The sequence below is a fragment of the Rhipicephalus sanguineus genome, chromosome 9 (assembly GCF_013339695.2).
Source record: "Rhipicephalus sanguineus isolate Rsan-2018 chromosome 9, BIME_Rsan_1.4, whole genome shotgun sequence".
Classification (NCBI taxonomy): domain Eukaryota; kingdom Metazoa; phylum Arthropoda; class Arachnida; order Ixodida; family Ixodidae; genus Rhipicephalus; species Rhipicephalus sanguineus.
Window position 1 is genome coordinate 32,178,996 of NC_051184.2, and position 22,026 is coordinate 32,201,021.

General features: G+C 47.6%; 1 protein-coding gene across 2 annotated transcripts in view; it reads right to left on the minus strand.

Moving 5' to 3' along the window:
• Positions 1 to 22,026, minus strand: part of LOC119404926 (probable RNA-binding protein 46) — a 55,459-nt gene that overhangs the window by 19,269 nt on the left and 14,164 nt on the right. For both annotated transcript variants that reach the window (XM_037671621.2, XM_037671619.2), the window contains exons 2-3: positions 8,429 to 8,603; positions 1,165 to 1,396 (exon numbers count right to left, since the gene is read on the minus strand). In XM_037671621.2, coding sequence (XP_037527549.1) covers positions 1,165 to 1,396; positions 8,429 to 8,603 — 407 coding nt within the window. The remainder of the gene's footprint in view (positions 1 to 1,164; positions 1,397 to 8,428; positions 8,604 to 22,026) is intronic.

Below are 22,026 nucleotides of genomic sequence, written 5' to 3' on the forward strand. Positions count from 1 at the left end.
AGGGGCATTCGCTCGCTCAGCAAGGCGGTGGCGCCCTCTCTTGCACGGCCCCTGAAACAGCCGCAGGTTTTCGAAACGTTTTAAAGAGATTTTTAGTTAATTATTGCGATTACTTCTTGGCTATTTCTGTTGTTATATTATTTTAGACCTTGTTCGTTCATTTTAACCCGGTTTCGAGCATTGCTAGTCTTTTTATGGCCTGTATTGAGCGCTTTACTGCGAGCGTGATCACACCACATGCGATGCATGGGTGGACGACAAGCCGTGCCCCTAAAGTGCTCCGCACTTAAAAAGTTGAAGTGATAAAGCTTAGCAGATGAGGTGTGTGTACTAATGGGGCTCCTTTCCGAGTGTTCTTTACAGATTGGCTGATTGGGTGGGTTGGTAATCCATGGTACTTGAAATATGAGCGCGCAACTACACAGGGACACAAGAAGACAGGGACAAGCGCATGTTCTTTACAGGGATGGCTGGTTGTGGAAAAACGTCTTCCCTGAGAATTATCGTGGACGAGGAACATGCTGGCTGCTAATGACAGTGCGGATATATTACGCGAGAGCCGGCTAATAATGGCTAATGTCCACTTGTGTTGCCATATTTTCGTTAAGTGATCAAATTACACTACGAAAATCAACGACAGCAAACAAGAACGTAAAGAAGGAGGAGGAGAAGAGAAATCACATAGCATGAATAGTGCATTACCTAAGTGTTCGAAATAATGCACATTTCCTTACATTGAGTGAGAGAGAGAAGAAAGAAAAGGCAGGTAGGTTAACCAGACGCACATCTGGTTTGCTACCCTGCATTGAGGGAAGGGGTAAATGGCCAGAAAGAGAGACACAATAAAAGAGAGAGGTAAGAAAGAATCACGTGCGCACTTGGGGGAGCACATGAAGTCTACAGGCTGGTTGACCTAATGGCACTTAACACTCCATAAAAATCGAAAAATACATTTGAAACCTGCAGAATAAAATATGCCTTGAAGACACCACCAAATGTGCACAAAACAAAAACATTTTTAAAACATTCTACTGTAATGCCGTGAGGCGCTGTGGGTGTTGTAATAAATAAAATAAACAATCCACAACAAGGGGATAGCACCCATAGGCTTGCATGCATAGCCCACATTTTTTCCCCAAGACCCAAAAGTCTGCAGAAACGAACCTGCCAGATCCAATTGGCAGAGGGACAGGATGCGATGCCAGAGGGTAGAATCCGTAGCCAACAGCTCCCATGTGTGATGGCATTACCACAGGAGCTCCGTAAAGGTTGCTGCTACTGCCATGTGGAAGCGCCTTGCTTTTCTTTGCAGAATTGGTGAGGCGGTCGAAACGTTTCCCTCGATTCGCCGGTTTCGACCACGCAACCTCGATTGGAGTCCCTTCGATTTCAGCACCTGAAGTACAACGGTACGCCAAATAGACCTCTCCCTGTTTGCAAACAGTGTGACGTCACTGGCAGTGTCCTGCCCCCAAGTCCCGCCTTCGGAGCAGGCGCTGGTTGGCAAGAAAGTTCCGCCAGCGGGATCTCACTGCATAGCAGCGCTGCGTGTGTCTGCGTTACTTCGATAGAAGTTTTTGCAAATTGCTATTTTCTGAACTCACAGCTGTTAGAAGGAAGAGTTACTGCCTGTAATGAACGATTCTGTTAGGTCAACATATGATTTGTTCGTCGTGGATGACAGCCATAAAAAAAATCATGCTCCTCAAAAGCAAACATTGTACATTTTCACGACGACTGGTGTTTGGAGAAATATTAGCATGGCATAGATGTGAACATACTCAATTTCCGTCGCAAAATCTGCACTACAGTTTTAAACGATGTACAGCATTGGCGGCTACTGTGCGTGACGTCACGGATTAGATTCTCACTCACGGTGCAAAATTCTGATCGGAGATGAATGAAAAAAAAAACAACGAAGGAAACACTCATTCGCGTGCATTCAATTAACAAATCCCCATGAAAGTTAAAGTGACGTTTTCCCCTATGGCATTCCTCATAATCCGCTGAGCAGTTTTGAGATGTTAAACACAATAATTTAGTTATAAATAATCTCTTGCGCGGTTACTTCGCTGTATCTGATGCCTACAACATGTTTCCATACTTACTCCCCTTCTTTAGACTTGGTACACAAACTCGGAATGTCACTTCATAAATATCGAGCCGTAAAGATAAGGCAACTAGAATATGAGAAACAAGAATCTCCACTGCTTCCATTAAGACGTACATCTTCAATAAAAGGCGATACGCGTATGGTTCTGTATATTCGCCGTGGTAAACCGTACATGCATGTTCGGCAATGCTAAAACACGCTGGTAGCTCATGCGTAGTCTCACCTGCACGTTTCTTTTTTTTGCATCATGCGCGTTTCTCTTTTTTTTTCTTTCTGTGCACGCAGCACAAACACTGAGAGTGGTGTACAGCAGTACCACCAGATGGCAGTGCGGCATGTACTGCTTCCTGTAATAAGGGCTGCCAATAAACCTGACGTCACTTGTCCGCCCGGAGACTCGGCTGTCGTGTCACTTACTCGCCCGATGCACTTGACATGGTGTCAGAAGTGGGCGGGATTCATCTTCGCTGATCCCGTGCTTGCATTCTCGTGACACGGCCCCGCCGCTGCTGCCGCTGCTCTGCCATGCCGACTACCAGTGTTGAGGGCTCCGCCGGGATGTCGGCAGCTCCGTTCTTGCAAGGCATGACCCAGCTGCGTCCACCGTCGCCGTTCGACTTCGACAACCCCAGCTCATGGCCTACATGGCTGCTGCAGTTCGAGGACTTCTCGTTCGCTACCGGACTTTACGTTGCTCTGACAGAGGCACAAGTGCGCTTCATGCTTTACTGTATAGGCCCGCAAGCCAGAGTTGTCCTCGCATCGACCACGCTAGGCGAAGCGGATATGGAAGACGTCGCCACCGTGATGAAGGCTTTCACCGACCATTTCGTGCACCCGCCGAACGAGCTGTACGAGTCAGCGCGGTTCCACCGCCGTACGCAGCAACCAGGTGAAACGGCCGACGCATTTTTTACGGCGCTCCGGACAATGGTCAAGTCCTGCAACTATCCGTCGCCCGACGTCGAAGAACGGCTCGTCCGAGACAGTTTTCTCGTGGGCTTGCTCGACCGCAAACTCTCGGACAAGCTCTGTCGGAACCCGAAAATGACGCTACGCGAAGCGCTGACGTACGTTCGTCAGCACGAAGACGCAGGTAACGAGCGCAGAGCTCGTGACTCGGCAGAGGCATCTTCGTTCGCCATCGACGCCGCTCGCCTTCCCAAGGGAAAGCAAGCGCCAGCTGATAAGACAACGCAACAGCTGTGCCCATTCTGCGAACGAGCGTCACACCCTCGCGCCGACTGTCCCGCTCGCAGTGCGTCGTGCAACTTTTGTCACAAGAGTGGCCATTTCAAGAACGTGTGCCGCAAAAAGAAGCGCGTAAACGGGAAGCACACATGAAAGCCTTTGGCCAGCTCCATCGAGTTGCATGCAGTTGCGGGAGAGCGCCCGAACGCGAAGTTTGTCGAGGTACTCGTCGATGGCCGCCCACTTTCCTTCAAGGTGGACTCCAGCGCCGAAGTTTCAGTTGTACCCAGTACGTTTTCTGGCGTCCCGTCGAAGCTTCGAGACCCCAAGAGCGAGCTGAAAGGCCCAGGCAACAACATTCTGCCGATCATAGGCACTTACGTCGCTACCCTTTCGTGGCACGGAAAGTCAACCAAGCAGCTTCTCTACGTCCTAGCAACCAAGACGGTCCCGCTGCTAGGCTTCCCGGCAATCCAAGCCTTGGGCGTCTGCACGTTTGTCGACGAAGTCGCGAGGACTTCACAGCCCACTGGCGACTTTTGTCTCGATCCCAGTCTCTTCCGAGGACTTGGGACGCTCCCCGAAGCCTACACTATCATGCTGCAACCCAATGCTACGCCTTTCTCGTTGAGCGTACCCGGGCGCATTCCACTCCCTCTCCGCGACGTCGTCAAGACTGAGCTAGACAAGCTAGAAGCAGAATGCGTGATTCGTCGAGTGGACACACCCACTGACTGGTGTGCTGGGCTGGTTGTCGTCCCCAAGGTCTCGGGCGGCTATCGGCTGTGCGTGGACTTGACTAGCCTCAATAAGGTGATTCTTCGAGAGCGTCACGTGCTCCCTACAGTGGAACAATGCCTCGGATTGCTTGGAGAGGCTACAGTTTTCTCCAAGTTAGACGCCACGTCAAGCTTCCACCAGGTCAAGCTGTCCCCAGAGTCCCAAGAATTGACCACATTTATAACCCCGTTTGGACACTATTGTTTTCTCTGGCTGCCGTTTGGGATCACGTCTGCACCGGAATACTTCCAGCGGCAAATGTCCCAGATCCTCGAAGGCCAAGCGGGTGTGGTGAACATGATTGACGACATCCTCGTCTTTGGGAAGATATGCTCCGAGCATGACCTCCGTCTCCGACAAGTCATGGACCGGCTAGCAAAGGCAGGAGTCACGCTCAACCGCAAGAAATGCTCGTTTGCGACTTCGAGTGTCAAGTTCCTTGGCATCGTGGTCAGCGCGGAAGGAATTTCTCCAGACCCAGACAAGGTTGCAGCAATCCGAGCCATGCATCCACCCGAAGATATCGCAGGGGTCCGTCGCCTGCTAGGCCTCGTGAACCACATCGGACGCTTCTTACCGCACGTTTCGGAGGTGACTGCGCCGATCCGAGCACTGCTGCTCAATAACTCTGTCTGGACTTGGGGCCCGGCGCAACAGTCTGCCTTCCCCGAACTGAAGAAGCTACTGTGCTCAGACCTCTGCGTGGCTCGCTACAACACCACGTACAAGACCACGATCTCAGCTGACGCCAGCTCCTATGGTCTCGGAGCAGTACTTCTCCAAGAACAGCCGTCCGGCGAGCGTCGAGCCGTCGCCTTCGCATCGCGCTCCCTCACATGTACGGAACGCCGGTACAGCCAAACAGAAAAAGAAGCTTTGACAGCCAGCTGGGCGGTACAAAGGTTCGAGGAATACGTCCGTGGACTCATGTTCTTCCTCGAGACGGACCATCAACTGCTAGTGGCGCTCTTGGGTACCATGGATGTTGACCTACTGCCACCGCGGATCCAGCGGTTTCACTTGAAGTTCATGCGTTTCCAGTACCAAGTACTCTAGGTACCAGGGAAGCTGCTGGCAACAGCCGATACGCTTTCGCGCGCACCGCTGGACTCCCCTTCATCCACCCGGGTGAATCAAGTAGAGCTCTTTGCCCAAGAGGTCGTCCGCTCCTTCCCAGACATCGTCTCATCGCAGCTCGAGCACCTGCGCCAGGCCCAAGCCAATGACGGCGAGTGCAGCCTGCTACTTCAATACTGCGCCAACGGCTGGCCTCAGCAGTCCCACTTGCCTCTCCATGGGAAAAAGTACTGGCAGTACCAAGGAGACCTCAGCGTCTGCGAGGGACTGCTTCTGAAAGGGTCCCGCATCCTCGTGCCGTATGCCCTTCAGCGCCACATGCTCGAGCTTCTCCATGACGGGCATCAAGGCATCAACCGATGCAAAGCTTTAGCTCGGGAATCGGTCTGGTGGCCGGGCATCAACAACCAGATAGAAAAACTGGTGTCTAACTGCCACATGTGTGCCGAAACCAGGGTGCAGCGTTCGGAGCCCATGCTGCCCTCAGCCACTCCAAATCGGCCCTGGGAAGAGGTCGGCATCGATCTTTTTCATCTCAACGGCCAAGACTTTGTTCTTCTGGTGGATTACCGGTCACGTTTCCCAGAAGTCATCAGTCTATGTTCAATCACAGCCCTTGCGGTCATCAATGCCGTCAAGAGCGTGTTCGCACGCCATGGCATTCCGAGACTGGTGCGCAGCGACAACGGTCCCCAGTTTGCTGCGAAAGAGTTCTCAGCCATCGCCAAGTCCTATGGCTTCTGCCACGTCACCAGCAGCCCCCATTTTCCACAGTCGAATGGGGAGGTGGAACGGATGGCGAGGACAGTCAAAGACCTGTTGCGGAAGGCGGATGATCCCTACCTGGCCCTTTTGGCATGCCGGGACACACCTAGGTTAAATGGAGTGAATCCTGCTCAGCTGCTCATGGGTAGGCGCCTACAAACCCGGCTGCCGAAGACGTCGCACCTGCTGGAGCCAGCCTGGCCTCCTTCGGTCACAATCACTCAACGTGACCAAGACAATCGAAGGCGCCAAGCGTCAGACTTCAACCGAAGACATGCAGCTCACACCTTGCGGCCTCTTCAGGCGGGAGAACAGGTCTGGGTGCGAGATGTCAACTCCCCAGCAACAGTCTTAGGGCCAGCTCAACGCCCGCACTCCTATGTGGTGGAGACTCCGACAGGTGTACTTCAGCGTAACCGGATGCACCTGGTGCCAACGACGGGAACCCCCACTGCCAACCCTCCTGGAACCCCAGTGGCGGATCAGCCCGAGACGACTACAACACCTGGAGCTGATCATGCAGCACAAGACCAGCAAACCACGTCGCCTCGGGAAAGCACCTCCACTGCAGAGGAACCTCAGGGTTCTGCTTCCACACCACGCGTCTCACAGTCGCGGTATGGCAGGAGGATCCGCAGGCCGAAAAGACTCGACCTGTGAACATTGTTTTGTTTCGGACCATGAGTTCTAGTGCAGGTGCATGTGTTTTGTTAAAGTTTACCGTGGGGGGGATGTAGTGTACAGCAGTACCGCCAGATGGCAGCGCGGCATGTACTGCTTCCTGTAATAAGGGCTGCCAATAAATCTGACGTCACTTGTCCGCCTGGAGACTCGGCTGTCGTGTCACTTACTCGTCCGATGCACTCGACAGTACGCACTCGCAGATCATCGCGTCAAATAAAATGTCCAATCCTGAGGTTCCGTCAACAACCGGTCACTGCAAATTGCCCTGTTAGATACGACGCACGCCAATGTTTTCGCAAACAAGATGCATCGTTATTCACACAGCACACACCACGCACAATATTGTCAGTTTCAACGTCCGCAAATGTGAACCGATATCGTCGCTGCCTTTAAACGCACACTACACGCCACAGTAAACGAGGCACATTTTCGAAGATATCGCTGTTCCTCGCACAGACCACCACGTAGGTTCACTTCTCCAAGTTAAACAGCCAGCAGCGTGGCAAATTTTTCGTCACGCAGTCCATACACATTTATACGTTCTTTGACACATACCACAAATAATATTGGAACCGAAAGATTAAGGAAAATGTCCAAAAGAAAAAAAACGTGTGCCAAACACCGTGCGACTGTACCACACCGAGCCGGCAGCGGGAGTGTTTTGCCAACCACCCGCCGTTGCACGTCCGCTGAGAGGTCACGTGACCTGACGTCACAGGGCGTGAGTGACGTAGGCCGGTAGAGGTCTATTATGGTACTATTTTCTTTCACCTTCAAGGGTACTTTAGCGGCTAAGGCGTCGGACTTCTAAGCATGGGGGCATGGCTTCAATTCACAGCCACGGCAGCCGCATTTCGGTGCGAGCGAAGTGCAAAAATGCCCGTGTGCCTAGGTTTAGGTACATGTTGAAAAATTCCAGGTAGTAAACATTAATCCAGTGTCACGCAAGCTCTCTGTTTCGCCTCCACAGCAAAGTACATTTGTTGGCTCATTAGCCTGGCTTCTTTTACATGTTCCATTCTTCCTTTCTAGATCTCTGCCAACTTTAGAAGCTTTCTGAAACAGTTTATGGTTTATCACTGCAACTTGAGTTTTAATTTGAATCACATTAAATTGGGTGGCATGCACAGCACTGAATTGGGCCGTACGGCCTTGAATTGTCGCAAGCAGTATCAACTGCTCTGTAATCCATAATTACATGTACAAATAGCCCGACTGACCTGATTATTGACATTAGGTTTGAACACCAGGAGGTGTGTTCCCCACTAAACTGTTGGCACAAAAGCGTTTCATTTCTCAACAGAAGCTAACTCAATGAAACTGAATCTTTATATGCCTTCTCCTAGTCCTCCTACCTCAACACAATTGCTACACCTTGACATATATATAATAAGAGAGCTATATTTTGCCCACAATTGTCTCAGCACTTGAGTATCATAAGGTTAATAAACATGATGTGTCCGGACTGGTGCAACCACCTGGCATTGTAGATATCAACCAGGCAATTACAGAACATTTACTTTGGTAGCCAAGCGTATTCTATTTCACAGGTGGTGCAAATTTTCAGCACATGTGTTGCTTTCACGAAGTTGCTTATTAGCATTTTTCATTTATAACAGTACTTGTGAAACAGAGAAACTGGTGTAGAAGGCACTGTGGTCAGACAAAGCGCTGCAAGCTGTTGCTATCAGCACCTCGTAACCCAGTATCACGCAAATGCCGTGGCATATGCTGGAGTACAGGGCCAGCTAAAACTAGCCACGAGAGCAGTACCACAGGCACGAAGAAGTGTGCCATGAATGGGAAAAGAGACATTACCTCTCATTTCTTGCAGTGCAAGCTTTGCATCTTCTCTGTTTGTGTAATGGACGAAAGCGAAGTCCCGAATCTTCTTGACTTTGGCAACGTTGAGCTGGCCCTCAAGGGTGAAGGCTTCACGAATAGCGTCCTCCGAGGTGCTCAGCAACAGGTTGCGAACGTACAGCACTGTGACCTGGAGAACAAAACAGCAAAGCAAGAACTGCACTCTCAGTTTTACCTCCATACCTTCTTTTGTCAAAGGACACTGAAGTGAAACAATGAATAGGTTTAGATTGATAAATTGTACTCTGAGAACTCTAATGTTTAATTATTTGTCGTGTGCTGGCGTACCGAGGCACCGACGACGACGAGGTCAGTAAAGGCGCGTGCAGGGCGAGCGCTTGGGCATCTAAATAAATCAGTTGGTTTTCGTACGTCAATGTAGCAGCATCGTTCTTCTTCTACCTCTCCCCTACATATTAATTTCACCCCCATGGGTTTATAAACGGAGGAAAAAATGAAGGTCAAAATTTCATTTTTAAATTTCGCGCTGAAATCTGCGCGTGTGACGCCGCAGATTTCACAGTGTGTCTTTCACATTTCGGCAAACATTGGCTCGATGGAATTGGCTGAAACAGCATGTTAGGTCTACGGCCCCTCGGAGGACAATATACTTCATTTTTACTGTCCAGGTACTACATAGGACCTAGTAGACACCGCCAGAACGTACAACATCATGGCGTTTGGTGCAGGAATTTCAAGGTGGCGTCGCCACCCACATTTTCTTTTTGAGCATTTTCTCACTTACCAAGCGTCCTCTCACAACAAGCATGGAATTTTTTATTTATGAGATAGTATAATTTACTAATATGAGAAAAATCGTTTTTCTCTATAGTGTCCCCTTTAAAGGAGTCCTGACACAAAAATTTTCGCCCCGCGTTTTTTTGCTGCAATGTGTTGCTGGGGGTCTGTTATTCATAACACGGCACATCGTTTGCTGCAGCGGGCGACAGATAATTAATTACAAGCTCCTCATTACCGACACAGCCTCAGTTTCGGTTTGACAGAGCTCCAAAAACGACAAGCCGCCGGGTGCAACTATCACCACCTAGCGAGTGAAACGCTCGGTCACGTGAGCACACAGAACAGTGACGCATATCCACGCGGTCTGTCGTCGTCGGGCTCATCGTCGTCTGATGGCAACGATTTTCTTGCGGCGGGGATGGAAGGAACTTTCGACGTGGCGAATCACTTCAGGTTTGACCCGCTGGCGAGGAGCGATTCGTCGGGAAGCGCGTCAAAACAGGAATGGCGGCTATGACGTCATCATAACTTGTACCGGCTGCAACGGTTACGTAGGGGAAGTAGGGGGGTCACCTCCGGTCACCTCCGAGGGTGTCAATGCACTAGGTACGGCCTATAATGCTGGATCGCGCTCGCGAACTTCAAAATTCATATAAAATACCTTCCAAGCTTTATTCGCTGTCGATATTTTGCAGATGGTACAAGCACGTACACGGGAATCGATCCAGCAGGCTATCTCGGCCGCGAAATTTTGTGTCAGTACCCCTTTAAGAGATGCTGTGCAGGGATAATCAAACACCACATAAAGAAACACTAACACAGCACCGACAATGAGGAACACACATCAGACTGCAGAGAAGCGAGAGTTGCAGCAATATATAGTGCAAGCAACCACTTTATCCCTTTACGAGTGCTGGGTCCCTCTCAGAAGTGTAATAACTTTAATTACTATCAAATCAGGACCCCTGACAGGCTTTAAAGGGACTGTCTACCGCTCGGAAAAATTTTTCTGATTGTGGTGAAAATGAAGATCATTCATCACATCGGCGGCAACAAGCATGCTTTTGCCCCATAAAAAAGGAACTATATTTTTAATTTGATGTTGAAAATCGTGAAAGAATGACCGCTAGCATCACCCAGCGGCGATGTGGTTCAATCCACTGGTAGGACAAGAAATCCTCGAAAGTGGACTCATATTGCTTAAAAACAAACATGTATAACTTGAAATTGTATTTTACGCACTTGAGGCACCTTTCAGTTGCGTCAGAGAGTAATTTTTTGCCTTTATTTTTCTCACGCATCCCCCGGTGGCACTGCTTGCGGCGCCAGTCTTCGATTTCTTCCGCTTCAACTCATGCGCTATGCCATGCGGCTCTCCGCGATGGTCGTACTGTGCCCCTGTATTGTTGTGAGGATGTCTCACATGTGCTGTGCTGTGAAGGCGCGCATATATTGTCTCTTTTTGATGAAATGACTTGGCTTGGATTGCGGCAGCAGTGCTAAAATAAACGCATAGACTATGATTACAGAAAATAAGTGTTCTGTAATCATATAATAAGGATTCATTTAACCGCTAGCACACTGAAAACGACTGTTACATTCATTACAATAGTGTTCAGCGAAAATAAAGTAATCCTACAGAAATCACGTGTGCTTTCGGTTTTAATTTTTACCGGCACTACAATCGTCATCACGTCCACCAACCAGTGTTGCGGGCATGTTTCACGCCAATGGAAGAAGACCGAACGCACATCGAAAAATTCTGTTTTAAAATTTTCTACTCACTTTCCAAATAAACCGCTGCAAGGTGGACACTTCAGACGTTACACTTTCTATTGCGGTACAAAACAGAAAAGCGATGAAGGATGGCAGACAGTCCCTTTAACTTTGAATGCCACGTATTCATTGGCACATGTTTCTCAACACTTTACAATAATCTTATTTTGAAAATTCAAATAAAAATCAAGACAATATGCTAAAAGCCCATTTTAAATGAAGTTCCTTTTTCCAAACTACATTGCAAACTTAAGGTCTCCCTGTACTTGTGGCATCATCAACGTAGTAGTTGGTAAAACTGGTTGCACTACACAAAGCAGGAGGAATGATAAAGGTCATCTGCTCATGCACTCCGTTTTGTAATAGGAGAAACTGGCACAGAAGCCTACACCTTTTGTTTTGTGAAAGCTAGCTTTAGGGTCCCCTGGTCATTTTGATATCTGCTCGTGTCCATCGCATATGGATATCCCAAAATCCCTTCGAGCGAAAATTACAATTACATGTTTCCGATTGTGGCGCGAGGGTTCTAAGACAGGATCGAATAATTGTCAGTCCAGGATTGTACCACATAGCCAACACTACAACGGCGTAGAATATCTATCACGGAGAATACGACTGCGCCAGGGGCAGCCACAAATCGCTAATGCATGCTTAACATTGTGTACTGGATTGAACTAGTTAGCTAGGATTGTAGTCTGCACCTTCACAGTCGCAAAGGTAGTCCTAAACAAAGTTTTCTTTTACAACGTCAAATGACCATGGTAAAGCACATTTGCGTCACCTTCATTAGTCTTCTTGTAGCACTCTGTTTCCTGTCATGTTTACTGGATGGTGCAGGGGTTGTCTTGTTTCTTCCAAGGACAGCAATGAGACCTATTTTTTAGCGCATCATGAATTGTCCCAGTACACCTTTCAATGAACCAATAATAGGGCAGCCAAAACAAAAATTTGAGAAACACAGAAGAAATTCAACAGTAACTTAAAAAGCTAAGGGGCTGCTTTAAATAGAAACTAGTGGCTAAATTTGGATGAGAAGGTGAGTAGGTTTGAATGAGTAGGGAGGCCAAGCAGGTGAGCATGCATATCCTCGATCAGTTCCAAGGATAAGTGGCGTGTGCATTTTACAAATAATTCAGATTTCGAAAAAAAGACAGGTTTCGCCACAATGGCAAAGCATTAAATGCTTTGCCATTGCGGCGCAATGCCAATGCGATAGCAATGAAGTGGAATGTTATACGGCGTAAAGCTAGCAGCTAACACCTTCAGCATATCTGACCTGGCGCAACTAAAAAAAATGCTGGCGTAAGGAAATGTGGCCACTGCAGCGACCAAAGCGACCTCCGTTTGAAGGGGTACTGGCACCATTCTTCAAAGGTGAGTTTACTCTGTCATACAAATCTCGGTATAAAGAGACGGCTCTGAGCCGCCGTGAATGAAGCTTAGCAAATGTTGACATTTTATTTTCATATTAAAACCAATTTTTCCACGGTATGCCTACCAACGTCGAGACTAGCTTGACGTCAGGCTACAGTACTAATTCTGGTGACCTCACGCAGCAGTCTGGCTAGTTTTGACGATGTCAGGCATCAAAAGTTTCAAAATGGCTGCTTGTGCGTCACCAATGGAGCCACGGTGCGGAGCGGCCATGGAAACGTCACGATATCTTGCTTGAGCACCTAACGAAAAGCTCACACCGTGTTGTGACCTCAGGGTACAGTAGAAACTGAAACTAGCTTTTAAAAACATACTGTAATTACTTTTCCAGGGTGCACTCATAGCAGTATATTTTCTAGGTGCTTGAGAGCTTGGCCTTTCATTTGACGCAAAAAAAACTACTGAAAATTTTCGTGTCACCTTAAGCACAAACAGCGCAGTGAGAACACTGCGGGTAAAAAGTTATGACCCGTATGCTACTCCCTGTCAAGACAGGGCGCACGCGACCGCGCACGACAGATCAACGTACGCAGTTCCTGCCGAAACGATACAGCCCCTGCCCCCCCCCCCCCCCTACCGGGACCCACAAATGGTTCTTTCGCGCAACGGAGCGTGGCCTCCGAGATTAGATCCTGCCGCGTCGACGCGTTGCCGGAGCCAATCTCGGAGGCCGCGGACGTAGACGGCGCGTTTCCACTCCGCTTGGGCCGCAGTTTTCGGCTGCCCTCTCAGGCTTTCACTCTCACATAGAGCGCATGCGACGCGCGACGCGCGGGGCGATGTCGTCGCCCTTGAACCACTGGCACGCGTCACGGCGAAGAATGCGTCTAGTTGAGTGTCCGAATGCCACGGCGCACGCGCCCTTCCCCTAGCGGTAAAGTCGCGAAACACCTCTCATCTCGGAGTTTTTCGTTCTAGCTGGCAATACCATGCAGTTGTCCCGGCCCGTGGCCTCCGAGATCAGCTCCGGCAGCGCGCTCGCTGCCGGAGCCAATCTCGGAGGCCACGCCCGCGGCCCCTGCCAACACCCCACATAAAAGGCAGAGGGCAGCACGGGACAGTGTAAAAGGCAGATTGTTATCGCAATAAAACCGGCGCCGCTTGTTGCACGAGATAGTAGAGCGCAGGTTGTACGCTACAGTTAATAAAATATACTAAAGAAAGCGTTCGCATCACGCATATCATACGAGGGTCACTTATTGAGTCAAACGAGTGGCAGACTATTCATACACAAGATGTCCATCCACCATCATCCATCATACTTTGTGCCATAGTTTAGAAATAATATACAAGTGCGACTTGCTCCAAACCGCCGAAGTAAGCCTTTTTTATTAATTAATCAATCAATCACTCAATTAATCAATCAACTTTCATTTCTCATTGAGAAATGGAGGGTGATGGAAAAAAAAGCCGCAGTGCTGCAGCTTGACAAGGTTCCGGCCCCCTACAAAGTCCAGCAGCAAAATGAACCACGGTACAAAAAGTGATTGCGTTGGAAATAACACATATCTGAACTGAATGCACTCTCACAAGAAAATTGTAGATATAGCGGAAACTAGGAAAAACATGGACTGGTCCTCCGCCCCCCCCCCTTTTTATTAATGCATCATTAACATTGTGATACACATTGACGTGATTAGTAAAAAAAACACACTTCGCAATTGAAAGTAATGTTACCTGTACATCAGAAGTTAATACAATTAAGGCAATAAAAAAACTGCAAAGGCAAGAAATTTGTACACAAAGGAACCCAATATTCCACAATCATCGATGAACCATATCAGCATGGCACTTATTTGGGTTAAATCGAAACAGAATCAAAGCAGCAGCAATTTTCTTTAGCATGCGAAATTTCGGCAATTACACAAGCATTATTAAAAACTTCTCAAGTATTACAACTAGATCATAAGTGTCGATGAGAAAATTGGAGATCATCCCGTAAAACATCCTATTCAGCTCTCTGTTGCCTTTTTACGTTGCATAAACTACAAGGCAGTTTTCCTGCACAACAAAAAGTTCCTGCACAATGGCGCTGTCTCCCGTTCTCACTACAAGTGTTACATGCAGTGTAGCGTTTCCCGTGTTTGGCCATAGCCGTGCTAGAAAGGAATTTCCCCACCTCTCATCGTGCATTCATGTACAATGCCCGTCCTCGCTACACTGCACGTAACAATTCTATAGCGAGGACAGGAGGCGCCGCCATTGTGCATGAATTTTTGTTGCGCAGGTAAGATGCCTTGTAGTTTTGTAAGCTTAAGAGCCCAAAATGAAGCTCGCAACGCATGGAAAACGTGTCTAAGTTCAAACGTCTCTAATGTTGTTAATATCACTATTACAGGTTTGTTAATAGAGGAGAAAATTAAGGTCAAACATTCATTGTTAAATTTCGCGCCGAAATCTCCGCGCAGGACGTCACGAATTTCAGTGTATTTTTCGTATTTTTGTGACATTGGCTCAACGAAACTTCCTGAAACTTGGTATGTTAAGTCTATGGGCCCCTCAGAGGACAATGTACTTCATTTTTACCGATTAAAAACTACGTAGTGGCCTTATATACGCCGTCAAAATCTATGACGTCGCGGCGTTTGGTGCGGGACGGGGCCACCCGCATTTTCTTCTGGCGTATTTTCTCTCTTACCAAGCGTCTTCTCGCGGCAAGCGTGGTGACTTTGGAATTGTGAGAGTAATTCACTAATATGAGAAAAATCGTTTTTCTCTTTAGTGTCCCTTTAATATGGAGCACCAACATGCCCAGGCTCACGTTCTTTCAAACAAGTAATATTACAAACTGGCGGATCCAGATGGTACCGGTAAATTGAGGGGTAGGTCGAGTGATCAGTTACAGCTAGAACGAAATGCACATGCCCTCGCAATAAAACAAAGAAGCCACCTCAAATTTATCCTCACCGATTTATTGTCATTATCTCACGTTCTTATCGGGACCCCATCTCATATAGGCGACCGCAGTTTCGCTCGTGGGTACATAGTACTTGATAATGTTTATCTAAGCATCGCAATTATTTGGCTCCATGGTTTAAGGGGTATACCACCAGCTAGGTCAGGACAACGTGAACGTGCAGAATTAAATGCAAATGCGCCCTGATAGTTCCGCAATTGAATTCCACGAAGCACAGACGATGTGCAACCGCGTCATCAGACGCAACAAAGGGCGTTTTATCGAGCCGGCTGCCTCAGATATGCGAATGCGAGCGCAGTAATTAAACGACGTTTTCGTACAGCTGTGCTGCGCAGTCGTACACAAGTGAACAAATGGCCACATTCGAATATCAATTGCCCTCTTTAGCAACGACACCAGCCGGAAGTACGCACACTGCTGCTCGAACATTACAGAAATACAAAAAAAAAAAACAAGAATAGCATTGAATGCCTTATCTACCAATAATCGACACCAATTAAGTACGTGCTTCGTTTCCGCTTAATTTCACACATAATCGGCGAAAACGGAGCCGTGCAAACATAACTCCGCACATTATATACAATAAAATGAACGGCGGAAACGGTAACATATAAGCATAATAAACTTGAGCAAAGTAGCTATTTGGGCGAGTTGGTCAAACTTCTTCATAAAACAGCGCACACACACAAACACAAAATAAGAAGCAAGAAGGAAGCACTCGTGTCGTCAGTTCTTTTGTATTTGTGTGTGTGCACTCTTTTATGATGAAGCATAATAAGAGCTACTAACGGTGCTTTAACTTGAAGCTTGTGCGCGCAGGTGACGCGTGTGTGTTTAGTGTGGATAGAGCGTGCCTAAACGTCATGCCTGCCCTCCTGAGCACATACCGGGGGCTTCTACGAATACTCAGTAACATTTTAAATGGACACTAAAGTGAAACAATTAATTGGTTTAGATTCATAGACATTACTCAGAAAAGTCTAATGTGGCCATCATATCTTTAGTAATAGAGGATAAGGTCAAAGTCTCATTTTTAAATTTCGCGCCAAAATCTCCGCGAGTGACGGATTTCAAAGTGCTTTTTTTTTTATATTGGTGAAATTCGGCCAACGAAATTTCCTCAGACTTGGTATGTTATCTCTGGCCCCCTCGTAGGACAATGTACTTTATTTTTATCGATTAGGAATTGCGTAGGTCATAGTAGACGCCGCCAAAATCTGTGACGTCATGGCGACTGGTGCCGGAACTTCAAGGTGGCGTCGCCACCCGCATTTTCTTATTGCGCGTTTTCTCGCTTACCAAGGGTCTTTTCGCGGTAAGCGTGGTGATTTTCGTATTGTGAGAGAGTTGTTCACTCACACGAAAAAAAAAAAACTGCTCTCTCTTATAGTGTCCCTTCAAAATGCGAAGAGAAAAAACTTCAACAGTAAACTATTAGGTACATTGAAGTGATGACGTATGAGGGTTATCATTGACTCCCTTCTTGTTTACACTTCCGGTCTACATACACTAAAATTACAATGTCTGAACCATTTCAATCAACATCATTTACATTTAATTACATTTACCTCTTTATATTTATTCCACGGTTATCAGCCGCCGCGCTGGTCCAGTGGTTACGGTGTTTCGGCTGCTGACGTGAAAGACGCGGGTTCGATACCGGCCGCGGCGATCGCATTTCGATGGCGACGAAACGCTCGAGGCCTGTGAACTGTGCGATTTTCTGCGCAATTCCACAGCTCGTCAGATTTGTCCGGAGTCTTCCACTACGGCGTCTCATATAGCCTTAGCAGCTTGGGGACATTAAACACCACCAACTTACATGCATTACTTCCACATCACTTCCAAAAGTTATAGCTGAAATCGGTCAAAATTAAGGTATCGTCTACGTCAGAACCCGTCAACGAATATGGGTAGAAGAATGTCCCGGAAGACACTGTCAAGAAAATCAAATAAATAAGATACACCGAGTCTGCGCATGCTCACAGGCAACATGTATAACCGTGCATTTTTTTTTACAAAGACCGTCCCTCAACATCGAATGAGCCATACTTGCATACTTCCTTGACGTCATGACGCACCGCCCTGGAGAACTCAACTGAACGCGCCAAATGCAGTAAAGTGAAGCAATAAATGGTTCTTTTGATGTAGGCCGCCTCCGCTTTTTCTTTTCTTTTTTTTTCTTCGATCAATATCTGCGCGTATCGGGAGTCGCAACATCCGACCTGCTGCAATTACCGAGTACGAAAAGCAAGCGCATTTCGCGCGTGCGTCGCCCCGCTCAAACACGCGCACAACCGGCGAGCGGCGCGATAAGCAGTGACGAGTCACCCGATAGCGGGTTGAGTAAGAGCGCCGCAACACTGCGCTGTGGGCATGAGCAAACGCTGCAGGCGATTGAGATAGACCGCAACACGGTGTGGGATATAGAGGCGACGACAGTATAGGCTATGTGAGATTAGCGGTTAGAACTGAGAACCCATGCGTGTCGCACCGCGCGAATCGCGGCTTATCGCAAAGCCCAGACAGAACGCGCACGTGGTAATTTAGCGAGGTCTCCTCACACGCTTTGACACAGCTCCTATCCGATCATGGGTGCATTTACGCGAACTAAATTTAACGCGAACTAGATGTCAACGCCACGTTCGGAGACACAAAAGCCCGCAACGCCCTGCGATCTGTCAAGTTAACACACTGTTGATTGATTGATTGATTGATTGATTGATTGATTGATTGATTGATTGATTGATTGATTGATTGATTGATTGATTGATTGATTGATTGATTGATTGATTGATTGATTGAAGAGCGCCGCGCTCCACGGCGACATCTACAGGATGTTCGATACTGGACTTGAAACACGATAGCTTGCCAGCTGGCCAACAACTTAAATGGACGTGGCAGGATACGTGGACGTGGCAAGGACGTGACAGGTCGGTTTTGGATAAGTTGCCTCGCAAGCGCTCTGTCGGCCGTCCTCTCTTCCCCCTTTAGGTAGCAAACAGGGTGCAAGCTGGTTCTCTTTCCTGTACTTCATATGATGTATCTATCATCACACACACCAAAAAAATTAGACAAATTAAATCTAACTTTCCCAATTAAAACTGTTGCAAGATCGAGAGGTCCATCTTTCCACTTTCGGTTATCTTCCGAGTTCTGAGCGTTCACCCATACGAGTGCTAGCTTCCTTGCTATACGCGATGTCGCCGCAGGTCACAGCTCGCTAGCCGTTGGAGCTTTTTACCGCATTACCTGACACGATGCATTTGCGTTGAGGCTGCATAGGCGAAAAAGACGCAGATATTTTGTTCTTTCTCCTGGGATACAGAATCGCCCTGGGACGCAGAATCCCTGGGACACAGAATCGAGGAGCACATGGATCGGAGTTTTCGAACGATAGCAGAACATTTGTTAACTGTCATTTAACTGGCGCCTCTTATCCAGCACATCAAAAACAACCCTCAGCGTGACTGTCAGACATGCGTCCACTGTCCGGTGCAAACAAACTTTCAAGGTGAGAAACTTACCTATCGCAAAATTGCAAAATATAACAGCACGAAGGACGGGACTGAAGACCCAAAAACCACAGGACGAGTGCTATCGCTTCGAACTCAGTTTACCGAAGCATAACAGAGGCGCCAGTGATCAATGTATTGGCACACCAAGCCAGCGATCGTAAAGATTTTATAGCAGCTTGCGTGCGGCAACCTTATAACAGCTTGTTGTACCAACTGTTTCCGCGTTTCATTATTTTTCAAGTGTACTTAAGGGACACTAAAGAGCAAAACGATTTTTCTCGCATTAGTAAAGTAGTCTTCCACGATACCAAAAACACCACGCTTGCTGCGAGAAGACGCTTAATAAGCGAGAAAACGCGCAAAAAGAAAATACAGGTGGCGACGCCACCTTGGAATTCCCGCACCATTTGCCGTGACGTCACATATTTTTGACGGCGCCTGCTTGGACCTACGTAGTTCCTAATCGGTTAAATCGAAGTACATTGTCCTCTGAGGGGGCCAGAGACTTGACATAACTGAGTTTGTGGAAATTTCGTCGAGCCAGTGGCGCCAAAATACGTTAAATGCTCTTTGAAATTTCTTACGTCACGAATTACAAAGTTCGGCGTGAAATTTAAAAATGAAACTTTGAACTTGGTTTTCTCCTCTAATAATAAACCTATAGTGGTGAAATAAACTACACAAGAGTTCTCCGAGCACACTTTATCAATCTAAACCAATTCATTGTTTCTCTTTAGTGTCCCTTTAAATACTACGTATTTTTAAATGGATAAGTCAATCGTGCAAGATTTTTACTCGATGTACTGCCACTCCATGTTGTCACGTGTGTTAATAAAGCTTCACGAAAATGTAATAAAGACTCCTAGTTCCTACTGCCGTATCCTGCCCTGTAAAAGTGGGTAACCCTGTGTATTCATTCGCCTCTTTTCCACAACGCCCAACATGATAATCAGCCCCCCCCCCCCCGCCCAATTCTCAATCAGCAGCACCTTTCCATACATGCCGAAGTAAAATTGAGTGGGCGATTAAGAAGTAAATAAGAGATATGAATGGGCATTATCGGACATTAAAGAGAAAAACTATTTTTCTATTAGTGAATTACTCTTTCACAATTCCAAAACCACCAGGCCTGCCGCGAGAAAACACCCGGTAAGCGAGAAAACGTTCAAAAGGGAAACGCGGGTGGCGACACCACTTTGAAGTTCCTTCATCAAACACCGTGACGTCATAGATTTTGACGGCGCCTATATACCAGGGCCTACGTAACTCATAATCCTCTGAGGGGGGTCATAGACTTAACATGACAAGTTTCAGGAAATTTCGTTGGGCCAATGTGGCCCAAAATGAGACAAATACACTTTGATGCCCGTGACAACAAGCGGCGAGATTTCGGCGCGAGATCTACAAATGGAACGTCGACCTTGATTTTCTCTTACATTGATAAACTTATGATGGTTTATTAGAGTTTTTCAAATAGCACTTTATCACTCTAAAGCGATTCACTGTTTCGCTTTAGTGTCCCTTTAATTACCTAGCTGTGTGTGCGCGTGTTTTTCGATAGAGGCGAAAATGCCAGACCGGTCCATGTGCTTAGATTTAAGTGCACGTTAAAGAACCCCAGGGGGACATTTCCGGAGCCCTCCACTACGGCGTCCCTCATAATCATATCGTGGTTTAGGGAAGTAAGAGACCCACAATTATTTATTTATTTATTTATTTATTTATTTATTTATTCATTCATTCATTCATACATACTGTCAATCCCAGAGGGATTATAAACAGGGGGACAATCTAAGAACGTGATTTACTACAGTCAATAGAAAAATAAATAAGAAGAAATTAACAAAAAAAAGAAAACATACAGGCACATTTGTCAAAGTACAAACACATCGGCACTTTACTCTTACATAAGAACAAAAAATATCACATAACACCATATTGAGTTTGCGAGGCTATTAAGTCGCCTTCTACTAGTTTTGAGAAAGTGGCTAAGGATGTGCTACTGGTAACAGAGGGGGACAGCTTATTCCATTCTATGATCGCAAGCGGGAAGAACGAGAATTTGAAAGCATCTGTGTGAAATCTGTAAGGGGCAAGGTTATGAGAGTATTTGTGGCGGGTAGTTCTAGCTGCGGATAGCTTTACCTTCACGTAGCGGGACTTGTCTAGTTGAGGTGACTGTGTAGGGTACATTAGTGTGTGTGTGTGTGTGTGTGTGTGTGTGTGTGTGTGTGTGTGTGTGTGTGTGTGTGTGTGTGGTGTGTGTGTGTGTGTGTGTGTGTGTGTGTGTGTGTGTGTGTGTGTGTGTGTGTGTGTGTGTGTGTGTGTGTGTGTGTGTGTGTGTGTGTGTGTGTGTGTGTGTGTGTGTGTGTGTGTGTGTGTGTGTGTGTGTGTGTGTGTGTGTTGAGAGGTATGATACGAGTGTGACGCGCACCGGCTAGGTATGTATGCTCCAAACTTACCACGCGCCGGGTGTACGGTACCGCGACCCGGAGTGTGTGTAGGAGGAAGGAGGTGGAGGGGCAGTCGCCCGCCGCTTCCGTTTGCAAACCGATGCCTGTCGACCGCGCAGGGGGAAGGTGTCCGCTGGTCGCGTGCGGCCGAGCAGCGTCAGTTCGCAGCGGCGGCGAACGAGCAGCACCGCCCAGCTAGGTGCTGCTGCGCATTCGCGCTGAGCACGTATCGCCTCTGGCCTGGCGCCAGGCTGTGCAAAATCGCTTAGCGTGAACGGAAGTTGATGCCAGAATAGGTCGACCGCGCTTGGCGTGTCATATACCACAAAGCGCCTCCCCGGCAACATACGAATGTGACACTATTGAGTATACAATTGCGTTTACTGCAACTTCACGCTTCCACCGAAGCCGCTTGCAATGTGTAAAAAAAAGAAAAAAAGAGAGAGAGAAGCAGCAGAAGAAAAGCACGAAGTCAACTTATAGTCGAGCAAGAACAGCAAGGGCGGGTTGGTGTTCTTTCGTAATATAATTCTTGAAAAGGTATATTACAAGCTCAGGTTTGGGCGCGACGCTCGCGCGGCGAAGGCGGTTTGCCGCCGGATTTGGCAGCGGCGGCGGCAAGGACACGTGCGCTCATGCGCTCCTCATTCGGCCTGAAGCACTGCTAGTCAGCAATAGTTACAATGTGACGCACCACAGATGCAATCTGTGGTG